This window comes from Hylobates moloch, unplaced genomic scaffold, assembly GCF_009828535.3.
Source record: "Hylobates moloch isolate HMO894 unplaced genomic scaffold, HMol_V3 SCAFFOLD_20, whole genome shotgun sequence".
NCBI lineage: Eukaryota > Metazoa > Chordata > Mammalia > Primates > Hylobatidae > Hylobates > Hylobates moloch.
The window spans coordinates 15,625,949-15,644,099 of record NW_026652295.1 but is presented as its reverse complement, the minus strand read 5'-3'; the positions used below and the strand labels follow the sequence as shown (position 1 = coordinate 15,644,099).

Here is an 18,151-nt window from a genome sequence, read left to right as displayed (position 1 = left end):
ACTGGTGTCCAGCCAGGATTCTTGCCGACCACAATTCAGGAGCACAGCACCTCTGCGGCAGCTGCAAGGGAGCAGATGTCAACAGCAGGAACGCAGAGAACAAACCCACTAAAGAACGCTTTGAGGGGGTTCCCAACCATTTTCCTTTCGGGACACTCTTGCATCCTTCCCTGACAAGGTCCCTCTCGCTCCACTGAGTCTTGGCACAGGTACGGCCGCACTGACTGAGAGACAGTGGAGGAGGGAATGGCACCCAAAGGAGACTGAGCTGAGTGTGGTCCAAAGGCCAGGAACCGTGATCTACAAGGCACTTATCAACGACCAGTCACTTTAAAGTATGTTTGGCTCTCTCTCTGTACAGAGAGCATGTGTGAGGCAACACAAAAGAGTCCAAGATGGACCACCACCTGTATTAAGTAGATTCAGCTCGAAAACCAATCATAAAAATGCCCTTGGCCGATGATCCTTACAATAAAGGGTAAGTGACAGCACTAGCTAGCAGCGGCACTGTATTCTCCCTGTTCTGCCCCTGATTGTAGGGCTGTGACCTTGTCATTCCCTCCTAGAGCCTCAGTCCCCTCAACTATAAAATAGGAAGCTGGAATCAGTGGAAGGTCTATAGACTCCCTTCCACAGATAAGATCTATGATTAGGAGGAGGTTAAATGCCATTTTTTGTGACATTCTTTGGGTTGCTATGAAACCTTCTTGCTAAGAACACTGCCCTGTGTTTTCCTTTGTCACTATCAGGGTTGTCTGATCATTTATTTTTTAATTTTTATTTTTTATACTTTTTGAGACAGGGTCACTCTGTCGCCCAGGCTGGAGTGCAGTGGCGTGATCTCGGTTCACTGCAACTTCTGGCTCCCAGGTTCAAGCAATTCTCCCACCTTGGCCTCCTGAGTAGCTGGGATTACAGGCGTGCACCACCACACCCAGGTAATTTTTTTGGTATTTTTAGTAGAGATGGGGTATTGTCCAGGCTGGTCTCAAACTCCTGGTTTCAAGTGATCCGCCCACCTCGGCCTCCCAAAGTGCTGGGATTATAGGTGTGAGCCACCGTACCCAGCCTGAAAATTAAAAACAAAAAACAAAAGAACAGAATTCCTATGACAGAAAGTTTCCTGCCACCATTTTTTTTTTTCTGGCATCAGCAAAGGGCGGAGGCATCGGAGCTTCGTTTCTGCCTCCCGCCGGCACCCACAACCCCCATTTCACATTCTGGAGCCTGCAGCCACACGGCCAGCTCTGACTTCCGAATGCCATTTGCAGTTTCTGTGGCCAACACGTGGCTCGGCAGTCGTACTTTACTGCTTGTGGTGTTGAGAGGCTGGAGCGTCTAGTGCTTTCCCGAGAAAAGCTCAGGACCTGCTGCCCTCCCACCACCGCTCCCCATCCTCAATCCCACGGGCTCACAGCAGGCACTGTTGCCCCCTAGTGGGAGGCAGGCTCCAGCCTCCAGTGAGAAACCGCTGCGGGATTCCTCCTGTCCCTTCCACAGGACTTCTCCAAGCTGGGTCCAAAAAACCCCCTCTGTAGTTCCTACACATCACACCTGGCACCTCCCCTTGGACAGGTTCCCTGAGCTTTCTCTTCCCTGGGATGAAAAGGCCGTGACTTCACCCACTCCCGGCTTGCAGGACGTCGCCCCTAGATCTATCTCCTGCGGCATCTGTGGCCTGCTCTGCCACGGTCCAGGATTTGGGCCAATTGGGGCTGAAACCCAGGGAGAGGAACCTCCAGGAGGCCCAGAACTTTCCCACCAGGTCCCCCTCCTCAGTTGCCACCTGGAGAGGTGCAGGGAGCTCCCTCCCTCCTTCCTTCCCTCCCTCTGCACCAGGGCCCGGCCTTACCAAAGGCTTTGGCGACATCCCCTGGACACGTGCAGCCTCCATCCTTCACAGAGGAAAAAGCAAGGGCAGGATATCATCAGCGAGACCTCAGCCAGGCTGTCCTCTCCCCCCAGATGACCTAGTGACTGGGGGTTCAGACCCACCACAGCCCCCAGCAAGCCCACGGGCCCAAGTCCCCCCACCACGGCTGCTGTTGTCTGATCGAGTGTACTCTCCTCAATATTGCACCTTTCACTCCCCAGGCTTCCTCTGTGGGTCAGAAGCTGGCACCACCCACTGCCCACCTGCCTGCCTGGGCTCAGGCACTTCTGTTGCAGAGCAGGAGGCAGCAGGGGCTGTGAGTGGCAGAGGGGCTCGGCTCTCATCCCATGCCAGCCCCCTATGTAACACACCCAGCCATTCCACTGTCCACGCTCATTCTCACTCAGGAGTCACCTTTCCCTCTCTGCCTGTTGTGAGGTGAGATTTATTTCGTACAAGGGTTGAATTCTTGTAAGAGCCAAGAAAAGGACATTGAGTTAATCCTTTTATCTTTCCAGGTATCTCCATGTCTCCTATTCCTCATGTATGGTACAAAGTTACCTTAAAATCAAACATCTGTTCTTCCACCCACACTGCCCATGCAGACCACACTTGGGCTGGTTTAATGTGTAGCAGGGCCAATCTGTTATCTTGGGCTGCCCAGCAAGGTCCAGTTGTTGCGGGTAATGTTTAAACACCAGCCACACAGTACAAGTCTTCTAGGATGCAGAGCTAGCTGCATTTTCTTTTCTTTTTCTTTTTTTTTTCTTTTTTTTTTTTGAGACAGAGTCTCACTCTTGTTGCCCAGGCTAGAGTGTAGTGGCGTGATCTCAGCTCACTGCACCCTCTGCCTCCTCCTGGGTTCAAGCAATTCTCCTGCCTCAGCCGCCCGAGTAGCTCGATTACAGGTGCCTACCACCAAGCCCAGCTACTTTTTGTACTTTTAGTAGAGATAGGGTTTCGCCACATTGGCCAGGCTGGTCTTGACCTCCTGACCTCAGGTGATCCGCCCACCTCGGCCTCCCAAAGTGCTAGGATTACAGGCATGAGCCACCACACCCAGCCGTTAGCTGCATTTTCTTACAAACACAAGACACCAAATGCCCAGGCTGCTACCTGCTATTCCTAATGTAGCCTGGGTGCAATTCAAGGGGCAAAAGAACGGCAACAGTACCCTGGAGCAGCAGCCAGACACACAGGGACAGTCACGAAAGCCATGGCACAAGGGGAGACAGCAATAGTGTCAGGGCTCACGTGACAGTGACACAGCCCAAAGCTAAGTGTGGGTCTAGGAGAAACAGCAGGGCCTCAGAGGGAAGCACCTGTCCGCAGAAGGTGGGACCCACTTTGGGAAGGAATAGAGAAAAGACAGGGTACCCAGGCTACGCCGTGTTACAACCTGCAGGAAGGTGCATGCACCTCTGGAGTTGGAGAGCAGGGAAATGGGATGAACCACCTTGTGAAGAACATCTCAGACTGAGAACATAGGGTCTCTGTGACTCAGTCCCCTTTCTCTATCTACCAGTGAGGCCTGTCACTCCAGGAGCTAGAACTCTAATACTGTTTCACTACTTCTTTGCAGCTCTGATCAAAAGGTTAAGTGTGAAGGCTGGACCTTTTCTTTACAAACATTTACTGACCATGGTTATTTCCTCAATCAAATGTGTTATTCATACATGGCTTCTCTGACCCCTAGAGGGCCACAGAGCACTGAGGAATAATTACTCCAGAGGTGGTCCTGCCATATGTTATCTGGCCCAAACCCACTGTGTAAAGACAGAGACAGGGCTTGTGGCTGTATACCCCTTGTTAATGCTTCAAAATCCTGGCATATTTATTTACTTTACCTTTCAAAGGTACAACCTCAAAATGCCCTTCGCTTGCCCTGCCAATTAATTTTAAAGTGCTTTATCTCTTTATGAAAACCAGCTCTACACAGTGTTCCACACTTCTGGCCTCAAACACATTAAATAAACTCATGCTCCCATTAAAATAAGTCCTACACGTGTATGACTTTTAAAAAAATCACTCTTTTGTTCACTCATTTGTGTCTCCTGTGGTGTCCTGAAAATTTCATATTATTTTGGTCAGTGATAAGGCCTGAATCAGGAGCCCTGTGCCACTGGGACCCCAAGAAAATCAGCCTTTCTCTTCCCAGGATGGGCCAAGAGATCAACAGTTAATACAACTGTATGGCGTGTTGCAAAGAGGAAATCATATTTACGGCATCATCTGCTCACAGGGTGCTTTTGTATGTGCACTTGTGAAATGGACAGCGTAGACCAAACAACCATATGTGGTTAATGGTTGCACATTTAACCAAGAGCAATCCAACTTCACATGATGCCTTAGGACAGAGAGGGCAGTCTAATTCCTGCCACTGTTTATATTTCCAGAACTGTTCAAAGTGTCCTTTCATGTTCTCGGGAAGCAGAGTAGCACCAGCAATCTAAGACATACATGTGTCTTCACACATAAACATTCATAGCTGCTGAAAGGTTGTTAAAAACAACAACATTTGGGCTAGTATTCTGTTCTGTGCAAGTATTCAAAGCAGTAATGTACAAGGAGTCCTTTTTTTGCTTTTCCAAAAGAGTTAACATTATATTTAAGTACAAACGGCATCACAGGATATGAATGATAACTTGTGAATTGTCAGCCTGACTCTTTTGCTTAAAAATACTTGCTCAGGCCAGGCACGGTGGCTCACACCTGTAATCCCAGCACTTTGGGAGGCTGAGGCAGGCAGATCGCCTAGGGTCAGGAGTTCAAGACCAGCCTGGCCAACATGGTAAAACCCCGTCTCTACTAAAACTACAAAAAATAGCTGGGTGTGGTGGCGTGTGCCTGTAATCCCAGCTACTCGGGAGGCTGAGGCAGGAGTATCACTTAAACCTGGGAGACAGAGGTTGCAGTGAGCCGAGATCATGCCACTGCACTCTAGCATGGGTGACAAAGCAAGACTCTGTCTCAAAAAAAAAAAAAAAAAAGAAAAAGAAAAAAAACATACTTGCTCACATTATGTTGAATACTGACAATGAAAAAACAAAAAAGAAAAAAGAAAAATACTTGCTCATTCCTAAAACAAAGGAAGGATGGTGATGGCAAACATGGAGCAGGCAGAGAAAGGAGTTCAAGTCAGTCACCTACTAAGAACCAGCAACTATTATGAACTTAAAAGTCATTTTTCCATTCAAACTCATGAACTTGAAGGAGATATTGTGTAGACAGCGGGGGAGGGGTGGGGTGGGGGCAGCGGGCAGTGGTCAGAGGCTCAGAAAGGTTAAGCAACTCTCCTAAGGTCACACAGCTATAAAAATGGAAAAACAAGTTTAGAACCAGGGGTTATCTTAAGATGATAGCATTACTGCTAATACTTATTTTCCTTTTTATGTTTATTTGCATTTCTAACTTTTCCTAGGTTAAACATATTTTGTTGGGAAAATTTTCCTGACTAAAAAAAAGATTAATTATTTGAATGAATTTGTTTAGGTATTTCTAAATAATGGTGTGACAACAAAAAATTAACTGGTCCCACCTTAATCTTCACCTGTGCTGGAAGTATCCTGAATTTTTCCTCTCTCTGCCTCTCTGAAGCCCATGTGGGCCACAACAGAAACATGACTGAAGCCCAGCCTCTTGGGTATCAGCACATGCTGAACAGACACCATGTTGTGGCTTCCTTTGAACTTCAATGGCACCAATGTGCTAACTCAGCAAATGAAGGGTAAAATGGGACAGCTGGAAGGAAATTGGACCAAGTGGCAGGATCCAAAACATCTGGTGGGTTTCCAGCAGGTTCAGGGCTACAGGCAAGTGAGAGAAATGTGCCCGTGCCCTGTTAGACAAAGGGAGTGTGGGGGCAATGGCTGCTCTGAACCCCAAGACACTCAGCTGCTTACAGCTGAGCTGAGGGCAAGGGTCCCAATTCTACTAAGTCCATTCATTTGCTTTTCCGGCTAAATGGAACTCCTAACTCCATCTAGGAGACCTCTCAGTATTGATGTTAAAAGGAATCTCGGAGGCCGGGCGTGGTGGCTTAACACCTGTAATCCCAGCACTTTGGGAGGCTGAGGCAGGTGGATCATGAGGTCAGGGGCTCGACACCAGCCTGGCCAGCATGGTGAAACCCTACTTCTACTAAAAATACAAAGAAAAATTAGCTGAGCATGGTGGCACGTGCCTGTAATCCCAGCTACTCGGGAGGCTGAGGCAGGAGAATCGCTTGAAGCCGGGAGGCGTTCTAGCAGTGAGCTGAGATTGTGCCACTGCACTCTAGCCTGGGCGATACAGCAAGACTCCATCTCAAAAAAATAAAAAATAAATAAAAAAGTAAAAAAGAAAAAGAAAAAAACCTCAGAGAACACAGGCAAGATCAGAAGTGCTACCTTCCGATTGCACCAGTGCCCCAGGCTTGGGATGTCATTGTCCCTAACTGTTAAATTCAGAGAAGTTGCTGCCTTGGGCACCGGCAGATGAGACCTGGTTCAGGAACACTCACCCCGCCAGTGTATGCTGAGCCTCTACTCTATAAGTCAGTGGGCCTCACACTTGAGAGGACATCAGAACTACCTGGAGGGCTCGTGTTAAAACAGGTTCCTGGGCCTCACCTGCAGAGTTCTGATTCTGTAGGTCACCTCGATGGTGGGGCCCAAGAATTTCTAACAAGTTCTCAGTTTATACTGTTGCTGCTGGTCTGGGCACCACACTTAAGAGAACTGATGAGATACACTATAAATTAGGTGGTACTGAGTAAAGAGATGCTAAGTTGATTTCCAATCAGATTCACCTCTGGGGCACACAGAGCCTCCACCCCACCCTACGTACCACCAATCTTTGGCCAAACAGCCCTGTAAACTAAGCAAGTTTGAAGTTTCTAGAAAGACATAAGGATCTCAGAATATGTTCAGAGTAAAACTTTATTAATCAGAACTCCACTACTTTGGAAATAGTGGTCATTCAACACTTACGATATAGGGTCCAAGTTTTGACTTGATGGAGATGCTCAATGGTTAACATTATTAGGTAATGGAGACAGGACTAATTACATATGGGGATTTTGGGGACCAACCTCTGAAAGAGCCAGTTCACTAGGATGGGGTCCCAGAATGTTGATTTGTAAAAGCCTTTCTGGTGATCCTCATGCAGCCAGCCTCAGACAAGGCTGCACTCAGGATTTGAGAACCACTGACATATTGCGGAATGGTACTACTGCCTGGCTGCTCCCGTGAGTTGAATAACCTCTTAGCAAATGTAGACCGACAGTTCTATGTCAGCCTTTTACACACTAGTTGCTCAATAAATGGATATTAATTTGTTCACTGGGGCAAAGGGTATTGAGTGGAGGGTCTTAGAACTCTGTCATTAACCAATAAACCTTTGACCATTTATTTTACCTACTATCATAGTAGATGCTTAATAGATACTTGCTGGATGAATGGATGGGTGGGTGAAAAACTTGGATGAGGCATTAGAAGGAGCCCAGGCAATTTGCACTGGACAGCGAGTGAAAAACCTTGATCTTAGCTTCAGTTGTTACCTGAGCACCACTCCCAAGACTCTCATCATCTATGGGCTAAAAGCTGCCAAGTCTCCAACCATGAACACAATGCCTCATGTGCAATTTCCCTTCTGATGCCCCTCAAGCACCTCAAAATCAACAGACACGTGCCATAGTGAACACCACACCAGCCCCGAACCTCTTCCTTTGCAGCCATCTTCCAGGTAAGCCAGCACGTGAGCCAGCCACAACCTTGCTCCTCCTTCTCCTTCTCCAGTGCCCCCCAAGCACCTACTCCATTGCCGACACTTGTTTAATTCTGCCTCCCAAATGTCAGTCAATTCTGGAGATGGCTTTCAAGCCTGCTGCAGGGCACAGTCACCTCCCCCCTGAATTACTAACACTGTCTCAGCTGGGCTCTTTTTTATTTTGCCCCTTTCAATCTGCCCCAAGGCAGTGAGTTGGGCACTCTCCTGCTCAGACCTCTGCAATAGCTCCCTAGTGCTCTTGGAGAAGTCCCATCCTTAAAGCTGGATCCCACAGCTCTTGTCCATACTTGCCCTCAAGCTTATCTCCTGCTGCCCCTCACGCCTGCCTCTCTCAGCTCACTCACCCCAGATGCAGTGACTGAGATTTGGTTCCCCGGTGCTTTTCTGTTCCCTTTTTTCTTCTCATCTGAAAAATTCCTTTTCAACCATCAGGTCTCTCTATTACACTCCAGGAAACCTTCCCTGACCCTGAATATGGGATTTGTGGCCTGTTATGGGTTCAACTGGGTCCCCCCCCCCAAAACTCACATGTTGCCATCCTAACCCCTAGCATCTCAGAATGTGACCTTATTTGGAAACAGGGACAATGGACATGTCATCAGTTAAGATGAGGACATCTTGGAGGAGGGTGGCCCCTGATCCAAAAGGACTAGTATCCTCAGGAAAAGGGAATGTTTGCACACAGAGACGCACACAGAGAGGATGTCACAAGCTAAGGAACCAGCAGAAGGTCACAGAGCGGCCTGGAACAGATCCTTCCCTGGGGCCCTGAGAGGGAGTGTGGCCCCCCCAACACCTTGATGTTGGCCTTCTCGTCTCCAGAACGGTGAGACACTGAAATTTAAGCCCCCAGTCTGTGGGGCTTTATTACAACTGTTCCAGCAAGCTGTGGCCTGGCCTACCCTGTGCTCTGAAAGCTGCCTGCACATCCCTCATCGGATAGACCACCCACCTGCTTGTACGGCTTCTGCCTACTGGGCCTGCCACCCTCACTGTGGAATCCGTGGGCAGCAGGGTCTCTGTTTCTGCTGAATGTCAGCGCTGTGACCGCAGTGCCCAGCTCCCTCCCATGCCCACAGAATGCCCAGCCAGTGGAAGAAGAGCAGCGAGGGAGCAGGGGCCTCACAAGACACCCCAGCCCCAGCCCTGGGTGGAGACTCACAGAGATGATGTGGCCCTTCAGGCCATGGGCAGAGTCAGCGCACTCAATGACAGCACTCAGCTGGGGGTACCCCACTCCTGTCTTGGTGCGGGTGGTGCACACAGAACCTGCACAGAGAAAGAAGTTGCCCCCAAATAGACGGTTATACATGAGAAGACTGTGAAATGAAATGTGCCCCCATCACCTTCGCAGCCCTGCTCTAGTGACCAGGGTGAACCTCTGTGGCAGAGGAGATGTGGGGAACGGGCTGCCCCATCTGCACAATGGAGGTCGCTGAAAACCACACCGCCTGGCCATGCACCCCTTCCGGTCCTCATCACTGTCACTGGCTGATGTCCCAGACATCGCCTTCCCCTCCACCATGCACCTGTCAGGGCCACTCCTCCCTGTGGCATCAGCTTCCATGCAATAGCCAGGCACTGACCTTTCCACACTTAAACACCCACTCCTTTCCACCTTTCTACAAATCTACACTCTGCTTTAAAGGACCTCTCAGAATCCTCCCACAGCCTCATAGCTTCTTTACCTTCAACCTTTGTCAAATGACTCACCCCTCTTAAGCCTCACTGCCTGGCCTGTAAAATGCAAAGAGAAACACAACCTCCTGGGGTTGTGGCAGAGAACAAATGGCACAGGGAGGGATACTGCTTGGCCCAGGGCCTGACCTGCAGCACCACACCCTCCACACCCTCACCTGCTCTCACTCAGCTCTGTGCTCCACAGGGCGCAGCTGTTTGTCCATCTCCCTCCTGGCTGCCCCACCTCAAGTCCCTTGCAGCCCAGCCCAAGGTTCACTTCCAGGGCAGGGCTCACACCAGCACCCTCCTGCCTGCCTGTCCCGTCCCACGGTCAGCCCCAGTCCTGGTTATTCTCCCAGTTGGGTCCAGGCCAAGTCGCACTCTGACCTCTTTATCATACCTCCCCTTATTCAAGCTTCCCGGTGTGGCCACAGCACCCCACTTTACCCAGATCAGCAGCATCAAAGCTCCATCTGCTCCCCTCCCTCCCCACTGCTTCTCCAATGGGGCAAGTTTCTTCCCACCTTAGGGACTCTGTACACCATGTTCTCTCTCTTGGACACTCCCCTCTGTACCAGCCCGCCTAGCCAAACCCTTCTCATCTTTCCAGCTTCTTCTTAAATGTCACTGCCCCAGGGGAGTTGTTCATCACAGTTTCAAAAAGAGGCATTTCAATCAGGATCTGTGTGAGAATGTTAAGGGTCTGTCTTCTCTGCTGGGTGGTCAGCTCCATGGACATTCACTGTTGCTATCAGGTGCTGAGAACAGAGCCTCATATATAATAAGGCACTATAAATAGTCACTGAAAGAATGTGTGGACTCAAGAATGAATGAGTCACCCACAGCCCTGTCTCCACTGCCACTCACTCAGCCCCTCCCGGAGGTCTTGTGGTGTGCACGAGAGGGCGCTCTGGGGACAGGGTAAAGGTAGAAGTGAGCTCCTCCCTCCCACCAGACTCGGGGGTGGGATGCTTTGAGGCCCAGGCTCCTCTCCGGCTCCTGGCCGGCACCACCTTGTAGGATGCTAATTTCTGCCAGGGATCTTAAGGGACAAGATCAGACGAAGAAGTGTGTCTGTGTTCCCCAGGCCTGGATTTAGCAGAGAAACCAGGAGAGACAGGGCAAGCCCCTTTCCTGCATCAGCTGTGGGGCAGAGTCCACAGAAGTCCTGTAGCTCCCTGTGTCCTGCTATGTGTCACTCACAGTCCCGGAGCCAACAAGTCTCATTCCCACGAAGGCGCCTTCCCCCCGCCCTGCAACGGGACGTTGTGCACGGCAGAATAAAAGGTTTAACCTCTGGTTCAGCCTCGGCTTTTCTCCTCCTCTCCCATTCAATTGCTAGATCCAGGGGTGGGGGCCTCAGCTGCAGTAGGCCTGGGGTTCTGATCATGGTGAGGGCTCTATAAAGGGTAAGCCAATTGCCTTTCTTGGAAACAGCCAAGGAAGAAGCTTCAAATAACACACAGGCATGTTTGATTAGCACCCAGGTGAAAGAAGAAGTTGGTGCATATTTTCTTCCGACTAGAGGGGCAGGGAATCCATTTCTGATGCTTTCTCCCAGTTCCCAGGAGTTGCTCAATAATGAATGAAATCTATCAATCAATAGACATCCAATAATGCTATCATTTAGATACGTAATACGCAATGTTTTTACCATAAAGAATGTGTGAGACTTAAATATGGACTACAATTTAAAGAAGTAGCTCCCATGCATCGGGCTCAGAGAAAGCCCCTTATTCTCCTTTTTTTTTTTGAGACCGAGTCTCGCTCTGTCACCCAGGCTGGAGTGCAGTGGCGCAATCTCGGCTCACTGCAAGCTCCGCCTCCCGGGTTCACGCCATTCTCCTGCCTCAGCCTCTCTGAGTAGCTGGGACTACACCCTTATTCTCTTTAGTCACATCTGTTCTACACAGACAGCCAGAGGGGTGGGGAGAGACAGTGAGAGCAGAAGGACAGTACAGCTTCTGGGGAAACAGAATGCAGACACAGAGATGTGCAAGAAGAAAACAAGTGTAGTAAATGTTCGAGATCACATCTAGAAAAGCTTTGAGAGGGCCAGGCGTGGTGGCTCACACCTGGAATCCCAGCACGTTGGGAGGCCAAGGCGGGCGGATCACCTGAGGCCAGGTGTTCGAGACCAGCCTGGCCAACATGGTGAAACCCCGTCTCTACTAAAAGTACAAAAAATTAGCCAGGCATGGTGGCGCATGCCTGTAATCCCACTTAGTCAGGAGGCTGAGGCAGAAGAATCACTTGAACCTGGGAGACGGAGGTTGCAGTGAGCTGAGGTCGCACCACTGCACTCCAGCCTGGGCAACAGAACAAGACTGTCTTAAAAAAAAAAAAGCTTCGAGAGCCAAGAAGCTTCTCACACACCTTTACATCCTGTACAGCACCCGCCCAACACAATGATAGCTAGTGAACATTCAATACATATTTCCTTTTTTTTTCTAGAGACAGGGTCTTGTTCTATCACCAAGACTGGGGTGCAGTGGCACGATCTCAGCTTACCGCAACCTTCACCTCCCAGGATCAGGTGATCCTCCCACTCTAGCCTCCCAAGTAGCTGAAACTGCAGGTGCATGCCACTGTGCCTGACTACTTTTTAATTTTTATCTTCTATTTTTAGTAGAGACAGAGTTTCACCATGTTGCCCAGGCTGGTCTCAAACTCCTGGGCTCAAGCGATCCACCCACCTTGGCCTCCCAAAGTGCTGGGATTACAGGCGTGAGCCACCGCATCAGGCCTATATTTCTGATTAAACAGGTGACTAGTGAGTGTCCCTGCCTTTGGGACTAAAAAGAGTCTTCCTAGTCTATTAGCCTATTTTGTTCTATTATCAGTCTGCCTATTACAGCCTGCCCTAAGAGGAGGCAGCCTGGCAAGGAAGAACGAGGCCTTATCTTTTCTTTGCCTTTTCAATAATGGTAGACACTCAGTAAAGACCTCTTCCCACTTGCTCAGAATACATTATTAGCTGGCTTAAATGAGTGGCAATATGAAAAACTTAACCTTGAAAATCTCCCTGTATGTTAAAAGCTTGGGTATTTTTATGAATCTAGGGCTCTTCTTCCTAATATTCTCTTCATACACATCCAGTTCCCTCAGGCTGATCACAGAGCCAAGTCACAGCTCAACAGCGTCTCCTGTGCCTCCCAGCTGTGCGTTTTCCCACAGATTCCTCTCATGGGTTTAGGTTTGCTTCCTTTTTTGGTAGTGTCATTTGGGTGTGAGATTCTTTTGAAAAATCTTTGCTGTTTTTTAGTCCCAAGTGAAAATGTGTATCTTCTTTCTTGCTCCTCAATTTTAGTGCCTGGTTAATACTGGATGTGCATGGATGAATTTAAAACATGGCAGCTCATCTTCAAGCAGGGCAAAGAAGGAAAGCGAACAGTAACTCTGCCCCATGAAAAAATGGCGCCACCCATGACAAGGACAGAAGGCTCTACCTCGTTCTTCTGCTTAAGATGCCAATGGGTGTTCCTAAGAAAGCATGCCTGGGAGAAGAACATGGGCAAAAATCTACATCTAATACGTATCAGGTGAGGAGCCAAAGGTGCTCATTACCTAGGCGATGGGTCAAGTGTGAATGTGGCCTCGTCACTGCAAGCTTATTTGCAATGTTTGGGGTCCCTCAAACATTCACATAAACTGGAGTCATTCATGTTTATTAACTGTCTGTATGGATTCTTCACCTATCACCTTCCTCTTCAAGGTGTATGGGGTCATTAGTGAAATGTACATTCTTCCACATTGGTTCTGAAAACAAGCCCTCGTATTCTGACCACATCCATATACTCTAACCATAATTTAGAAGGTCCCTGGGGGCATCAACAAGCAGCTCAAGAATACTTTTCATCAGGGGCTTCCCCGAGAAGCTCAATTATGCTTCCAGAAAAAGCGTGCTTTAAATATCTGTGAATGAGTCATTCATGCATCCCCTTCCAGTGATCTCCAGTCCCTGCAAGCCCCAGATCCCATTCTTCCCCACACACGCCCTCTGCTGTGCTCCTAACAAGTCTTACCTGGTCCAACTCCCACTTTGATGATATCTGCTCCGGAAAGAATAAGCTCTTCTACCATTTCTCCTGTCACCACGTTCCCTGCCTGAGACAGAAAGAATACAGCTCATGATCATGAACTACTATTGCTGGCATAAAGGTGAGGAACCCCACACCTGAACACATGGATGTGCAGGTCCTAAAGCCACCAGGCAGCTGGGGGACAAAAAAGGAACACAGAATTTCATACCTGGAGACCACTTTTGGGAAAGGCCCCTTGGGTGAGCTGTTGGCATGAGAAGATACAGCATTATATGATTTAAGAACTAGAAGAGATCTTAGAGTGTCCAGGTCACGGCTTTTCAGACATCTCAGCAATCAACAACAACAACAACAATCTTAGAGGGGGCTGGGCTTGGTGGCTCATGCATGTAATCCCAGTACTTTGGGAGGCTGAAGCAGGCAGATCATGAGGTCAAGAGATTGAGACCATCCTGGCCAAAATGGTGAAACCCCGTCTCTACTAAAAATACAAAAATTAGCTGGGCCTGGCGGCGCATGCCTGTAGTCCCAGCTACTCAGGAGGCTGAGGCAGGGCAATCGCTTGAACCCGGGAGGCAGAGGTTGCAGTGAGCCAAGATGGCACCACTGTACTCCAGCCTGGACGACAGAGCGAGACTGTCTAAAAAAAAAAAAAAAAAAAAAAAAAATCTTAGAGGGACCCTAATACAAAAAGTCAGCAATGAAACACTCTCTTGGTAATCAAAATCTTTAGTGTTGGGCAAAAAAAAGTTTCACAGTTTGCAAAACCCCTGAAGAATCTCTATAGAACCCCAGAGAGTCAGAATTAGAAAACACAGTTAAGAAAATAGCAGTGTGCCCCATTCTCTAGGGCTGGGATTCCCATCTAGACAGGAAAAGGCAGATGAGCCCTCATGGACCACATAGCATCAGCACGTGCTCAGTTTACAGAATATGAAGCTTTGGCCTAAGAACACACAACCCTCCAGGAAGTGGCAGAATCTATCAACTAGAAGGATGTGTCTGGTTTGGAAATAGTACAAGTTCTTTCACTGCAGGAGTGTAGGAGTGCAAAAATAGCCCTTTTTATTACAACTCACTGCCCTGTGGATTCTTCAGCCGGTATATAGGATACTTGGCAAGATGCCCTGGCTGAGTTTTCACAACTGTGCAAAGTCATATTTTGCAAAATGAATCCTTACTCATTCCACTCATGTTTTTTACACTGAAGTCCAAGTGTCTTCTCTCTGAATTGCTTCCCAGCGGGAATTTTTCTTTTTTAACGTAGACAAAATGACTTTTAACTTCATATAAAAGGATGTGGGGAAAAGGTGATGAGGAGGGCTCAAAGCTTTAATCCAAACAGTAGCTGACAGTGGAAAAATCACAGATGGCCCAGAAAGAGGACTAGAGGTAGATTAAAGAATTAAAATTAAAGTTATACTCCCCAAATTCAGAAGGAAACCTTGAATACTTTCAATAAGCATAAAAGTGAAAAAACATAATGACAGAGCTGTCTACATAAAAACTAAAAACTTGGCCAAGTGCAGTGGCTCACGCCTATAATCACAACACTTGGGAGGCTGAGGTAAGTGGATTGCTTGAGCCCAGGAGTTCGAGACCAGCCTGGGCAACATGGCAAAATCCCGTCTCTATGTAAAAAAAAGAAAAAAAAAAACTTAAATACATGTAAACACAGATATTCATACAATCAACAAATACCCAGGTAGAGAAAAATATCTACAATTTCGACAAAGGGTTATTATCCTTAACATAATAAGAGCTCTTACAAACCTGTAAGAAAAACACTAACACCTCATAGAGTAAGTGCCAAAGGACATGAATACACTACCGAAATAAAAGTGGCTAAGAAAAATGGAAAGTGTTCAACCTCCCGAATAACCAAATGTAAACTAAGGTACCTATGAGGTACTACTTTTCACTTAACAAATTATCAATAGTTGTAAACAGTAAATACTAAAGAGAAAACATCAGACAGAATCTCTGTTTCTTCTGGGAAAATTTATCGTAGTATGAGTTTTCCCAGAAAGCAACTTGTCCGTATAAAAGAAATAGGCGCTCCCTTGTATTCAATAATTCTTCTAAGATTCTCTCCCAAGGAAATAATCATAGTGTGGACAAACATTTAACTACAAAGATGTATTATCTGTAACAGTGCAGAACTGTAAATATATTCCCCAAAATGAAATGATCCAACAATTTATGACCCATCCATGTGGTGTTTTTAAGAGTGGCTTTTTGTTTTGTTTTGCTTTTGAGATGGAGTCTTGCTCTGTCACCCAGACTGGAGTGCAGTGGCATGATCTCACTGCAACCTCTGCCTCCCGGGTTCAAGACTCTCCTGCCTCAGACTCCCTAGTAGCTGGTATTACAGGCACACACACCCCTGCCCAGTTAATTTTTGTATTTTCAGTAGAGACGGGGTTTTGCCAAGTTGGCCAGGCTGGTCTCGAACTCCTTACCTCAGGTGATCTGCCCACTTTGGCCTCCCAAAGTGCTGCAATTACAGGTGTGAGGCACCACACCCGGCCTAAGAGTGGTTTAACAGCGTGGGAAAAATGCTTAAATGCTTTTAGTATAATATTGGGAGAAATAGAAATCTCAATTTTGTTATTAAAAAAATTGTATGTGTGTATGAAAAAATACACCAAAATGCTAACAGATGATGTCTAGGTGAAGAGATGATCAAACTTTTATTGTTTCTTCTTTAATCTTTTCTAGATTTTATACTAGAAAGTGTGTTACTTTTATAATTAAATGGGGGCAGGAGTATTCAGTTTTGTTTTTTACAGTGGGAGGAACAGCATGATGAGCTCTGTCCCTGACAGAGAACCTCACAGGAGCCTAAGAAGCAGGGCGCGAGCTCCAGTTCTTCCCCAGTGGCTGACTTGCTAAGCAACCAAACAAAACCACAAAAACTTTAGAGAAGCTACGCTAACCCCACCACACATTTTGTTTTCTTTTCTTTTTCTTTTTGAGATAGGGTCTCACTCTTCTCTCCCAGGCTGGAGTGCAGTGGCACAAACGGCTCACTGCAGGCTGAACCTCCCAGGCTCAAGCGGTTCTCCTGCCTCAACCTCCCAAGTAGCTGGGATTACAGGTATATGCCACCACGCCTGGCTAATTTTTGTATTTTCTGTAGAGACAGAGTTTCGCCTTGTTGCCTAGGCTGGTCTCAAGCTCCTGAGCTCAAGCAATCTGCCTGCCTCAGCCTCCCAAAGTGCTGGGATTACAGGCATGAGCCACTGTGCCCGGCCACAATTTCATTTTCGATGCGGATTTCTTTTCCCCAATCTGGCGCCACCTACTAACCGTTTTATTTTTAAGGGGCTACTTTAGACAAAATAAATTAATTCAAGTCAGCTTACCATAGACGTACCAGGTACAACCAGGTAGAGTCAAAGTAAGTTCTACTTACTTATTTAATTATTTTTAAAACAGAGATAGGGTCCTGCTATGTTGCCCAGGCTGGTGTCTAACTCCTGGCCTCAAGTAATCCCCCCACCTCTGCCTCTCAAAGTGCTTGGATTACAGGTATGAGCCACCTCAACTAGTCAAAGTCAGCTTAAAAACATCAAGAAGGCTGACACCGCTTTAGTAACCCAGAAGCTTGTGCAAATGTCTCTCCATCCCATCAGCTACCTGTGTGGCTGCTGAATCCATCCATAGTCCAAATGTGGTCACTGACACTGTCTGGAAAAACCCAAAGTGATTATGAAATGTCTGAACCATGAGGGACTGCAAAGAAAGAATGCCTCCAGGAGGATGAGGGAGTTTCCACTGGCAGGAACAAAGAGCTGTCAATTCAAGTTTGAAATCAAGAAGGGCAAAATAAGGGAAAAGAGAAAAAGACCAAATCAGAAATGAGAATATGACAGGAGTGTGGTCAGGCTTTAGTGAAGTCCCCGGTGTGCCGTCGAGCAGCCTCTGGGAATGGGGTGTGATAATAAGGGCCAGGAAGCAGCTGGTCAGAGTGATTAAGTGAGGAGTCTACTTTATCTTGTCATGAAGCACCTTGGGTGTGGAACGGATACAGGGGTGTCAGAATGGGACTGTGCGTAGCAGCACAGCAGGCTCAGTCACCCAGGCAGTTCATGCAGGTTCATTTCTTGGGCAGCCACGACAACATGGAAGCAATGAACCCTTGTCCAGAGCACTGAGGCAGGCAGATGGAGGTTTCTCATAGGCAACCCCTCTTCCTAGGGAAGCCAAGCATGTTTTGCGCTCCCCCATGCTCTGGAAGGCAACAATTGCTCCTCTGTGTCAAGGAGAGGTTGAAGGTCATGGAAAAGACATAAAAAGTGGCCAAGACTTCAAGAACTTTTGTACCATTTTTTTAAAAGTTGGTATGGTCTGAATGTTTACGTGCCTCCAAAATTAAAGTGCTGAAATCTTTACTCCCAAGGTGGTGGTGATACTAGCAGGTGGGATTTTGGGGAGGTGAATTAGGTAGGTCATGAGGGCATAGCCCCCAACAATGGGATTGGTGGCCTTCTAAGAGAGGACTGAGAGAGCTCCACATGACGTAACAATGAAAAGATGGCCATCTATCTGAGCCAGGAAGCCAGCCCTCACCAGATACCGAATCTGCCTCGATATTGGCCTTCTCAGCTTTCAGAACTGTGAAAATAAACTTCTGATTTGTATTATTTATTTATTTTTGAGACAGGGTCTCACTTTGTCACCCAGGCTGGAGTGCAATGGCGCAATCACAGCTCACTGTAACCTCAACTTTCCAGGCTCAGGTGATCCTCCCATCTCAGCCTCCTGAGTAGCTGGGACTACA

The 18,151-nt window shown here is 47.7% G+C and overlaps 1 protein-coding gene across 2 annotated transcripts in view; it reads right to left on the bottom strand.

Moving 5' to 3' along the window:
• Positions 1-18,151, bottom strand: part of GMPR (guanosine monophosphate reductase) — a 60,377-nt gene that overhangs the window by 8,232 nt on the left and 33,994 nt on the right. For both annotated transcript variants that reach the window (XM_058432604.1, XM_032140464.2), the window contains exons 5-7: positions 13,348-13,429; positions 8,805-8,911; positions 1,853-1,895 (exon numbers count right to left, since the gene is read on the bottom strand). In XM_058432604.1, coding sequence (XP_058288587.1) covers positions 1,853-1,895; positions 8,805-8,911; positions 13,348-13,429 — 232 coding nt within the window. The remainder of the gene's footprint in view (positions 1-1,852; positions 1,896-8,804; positions 8,912-13,347; positions 13,430-18,151) is intronic.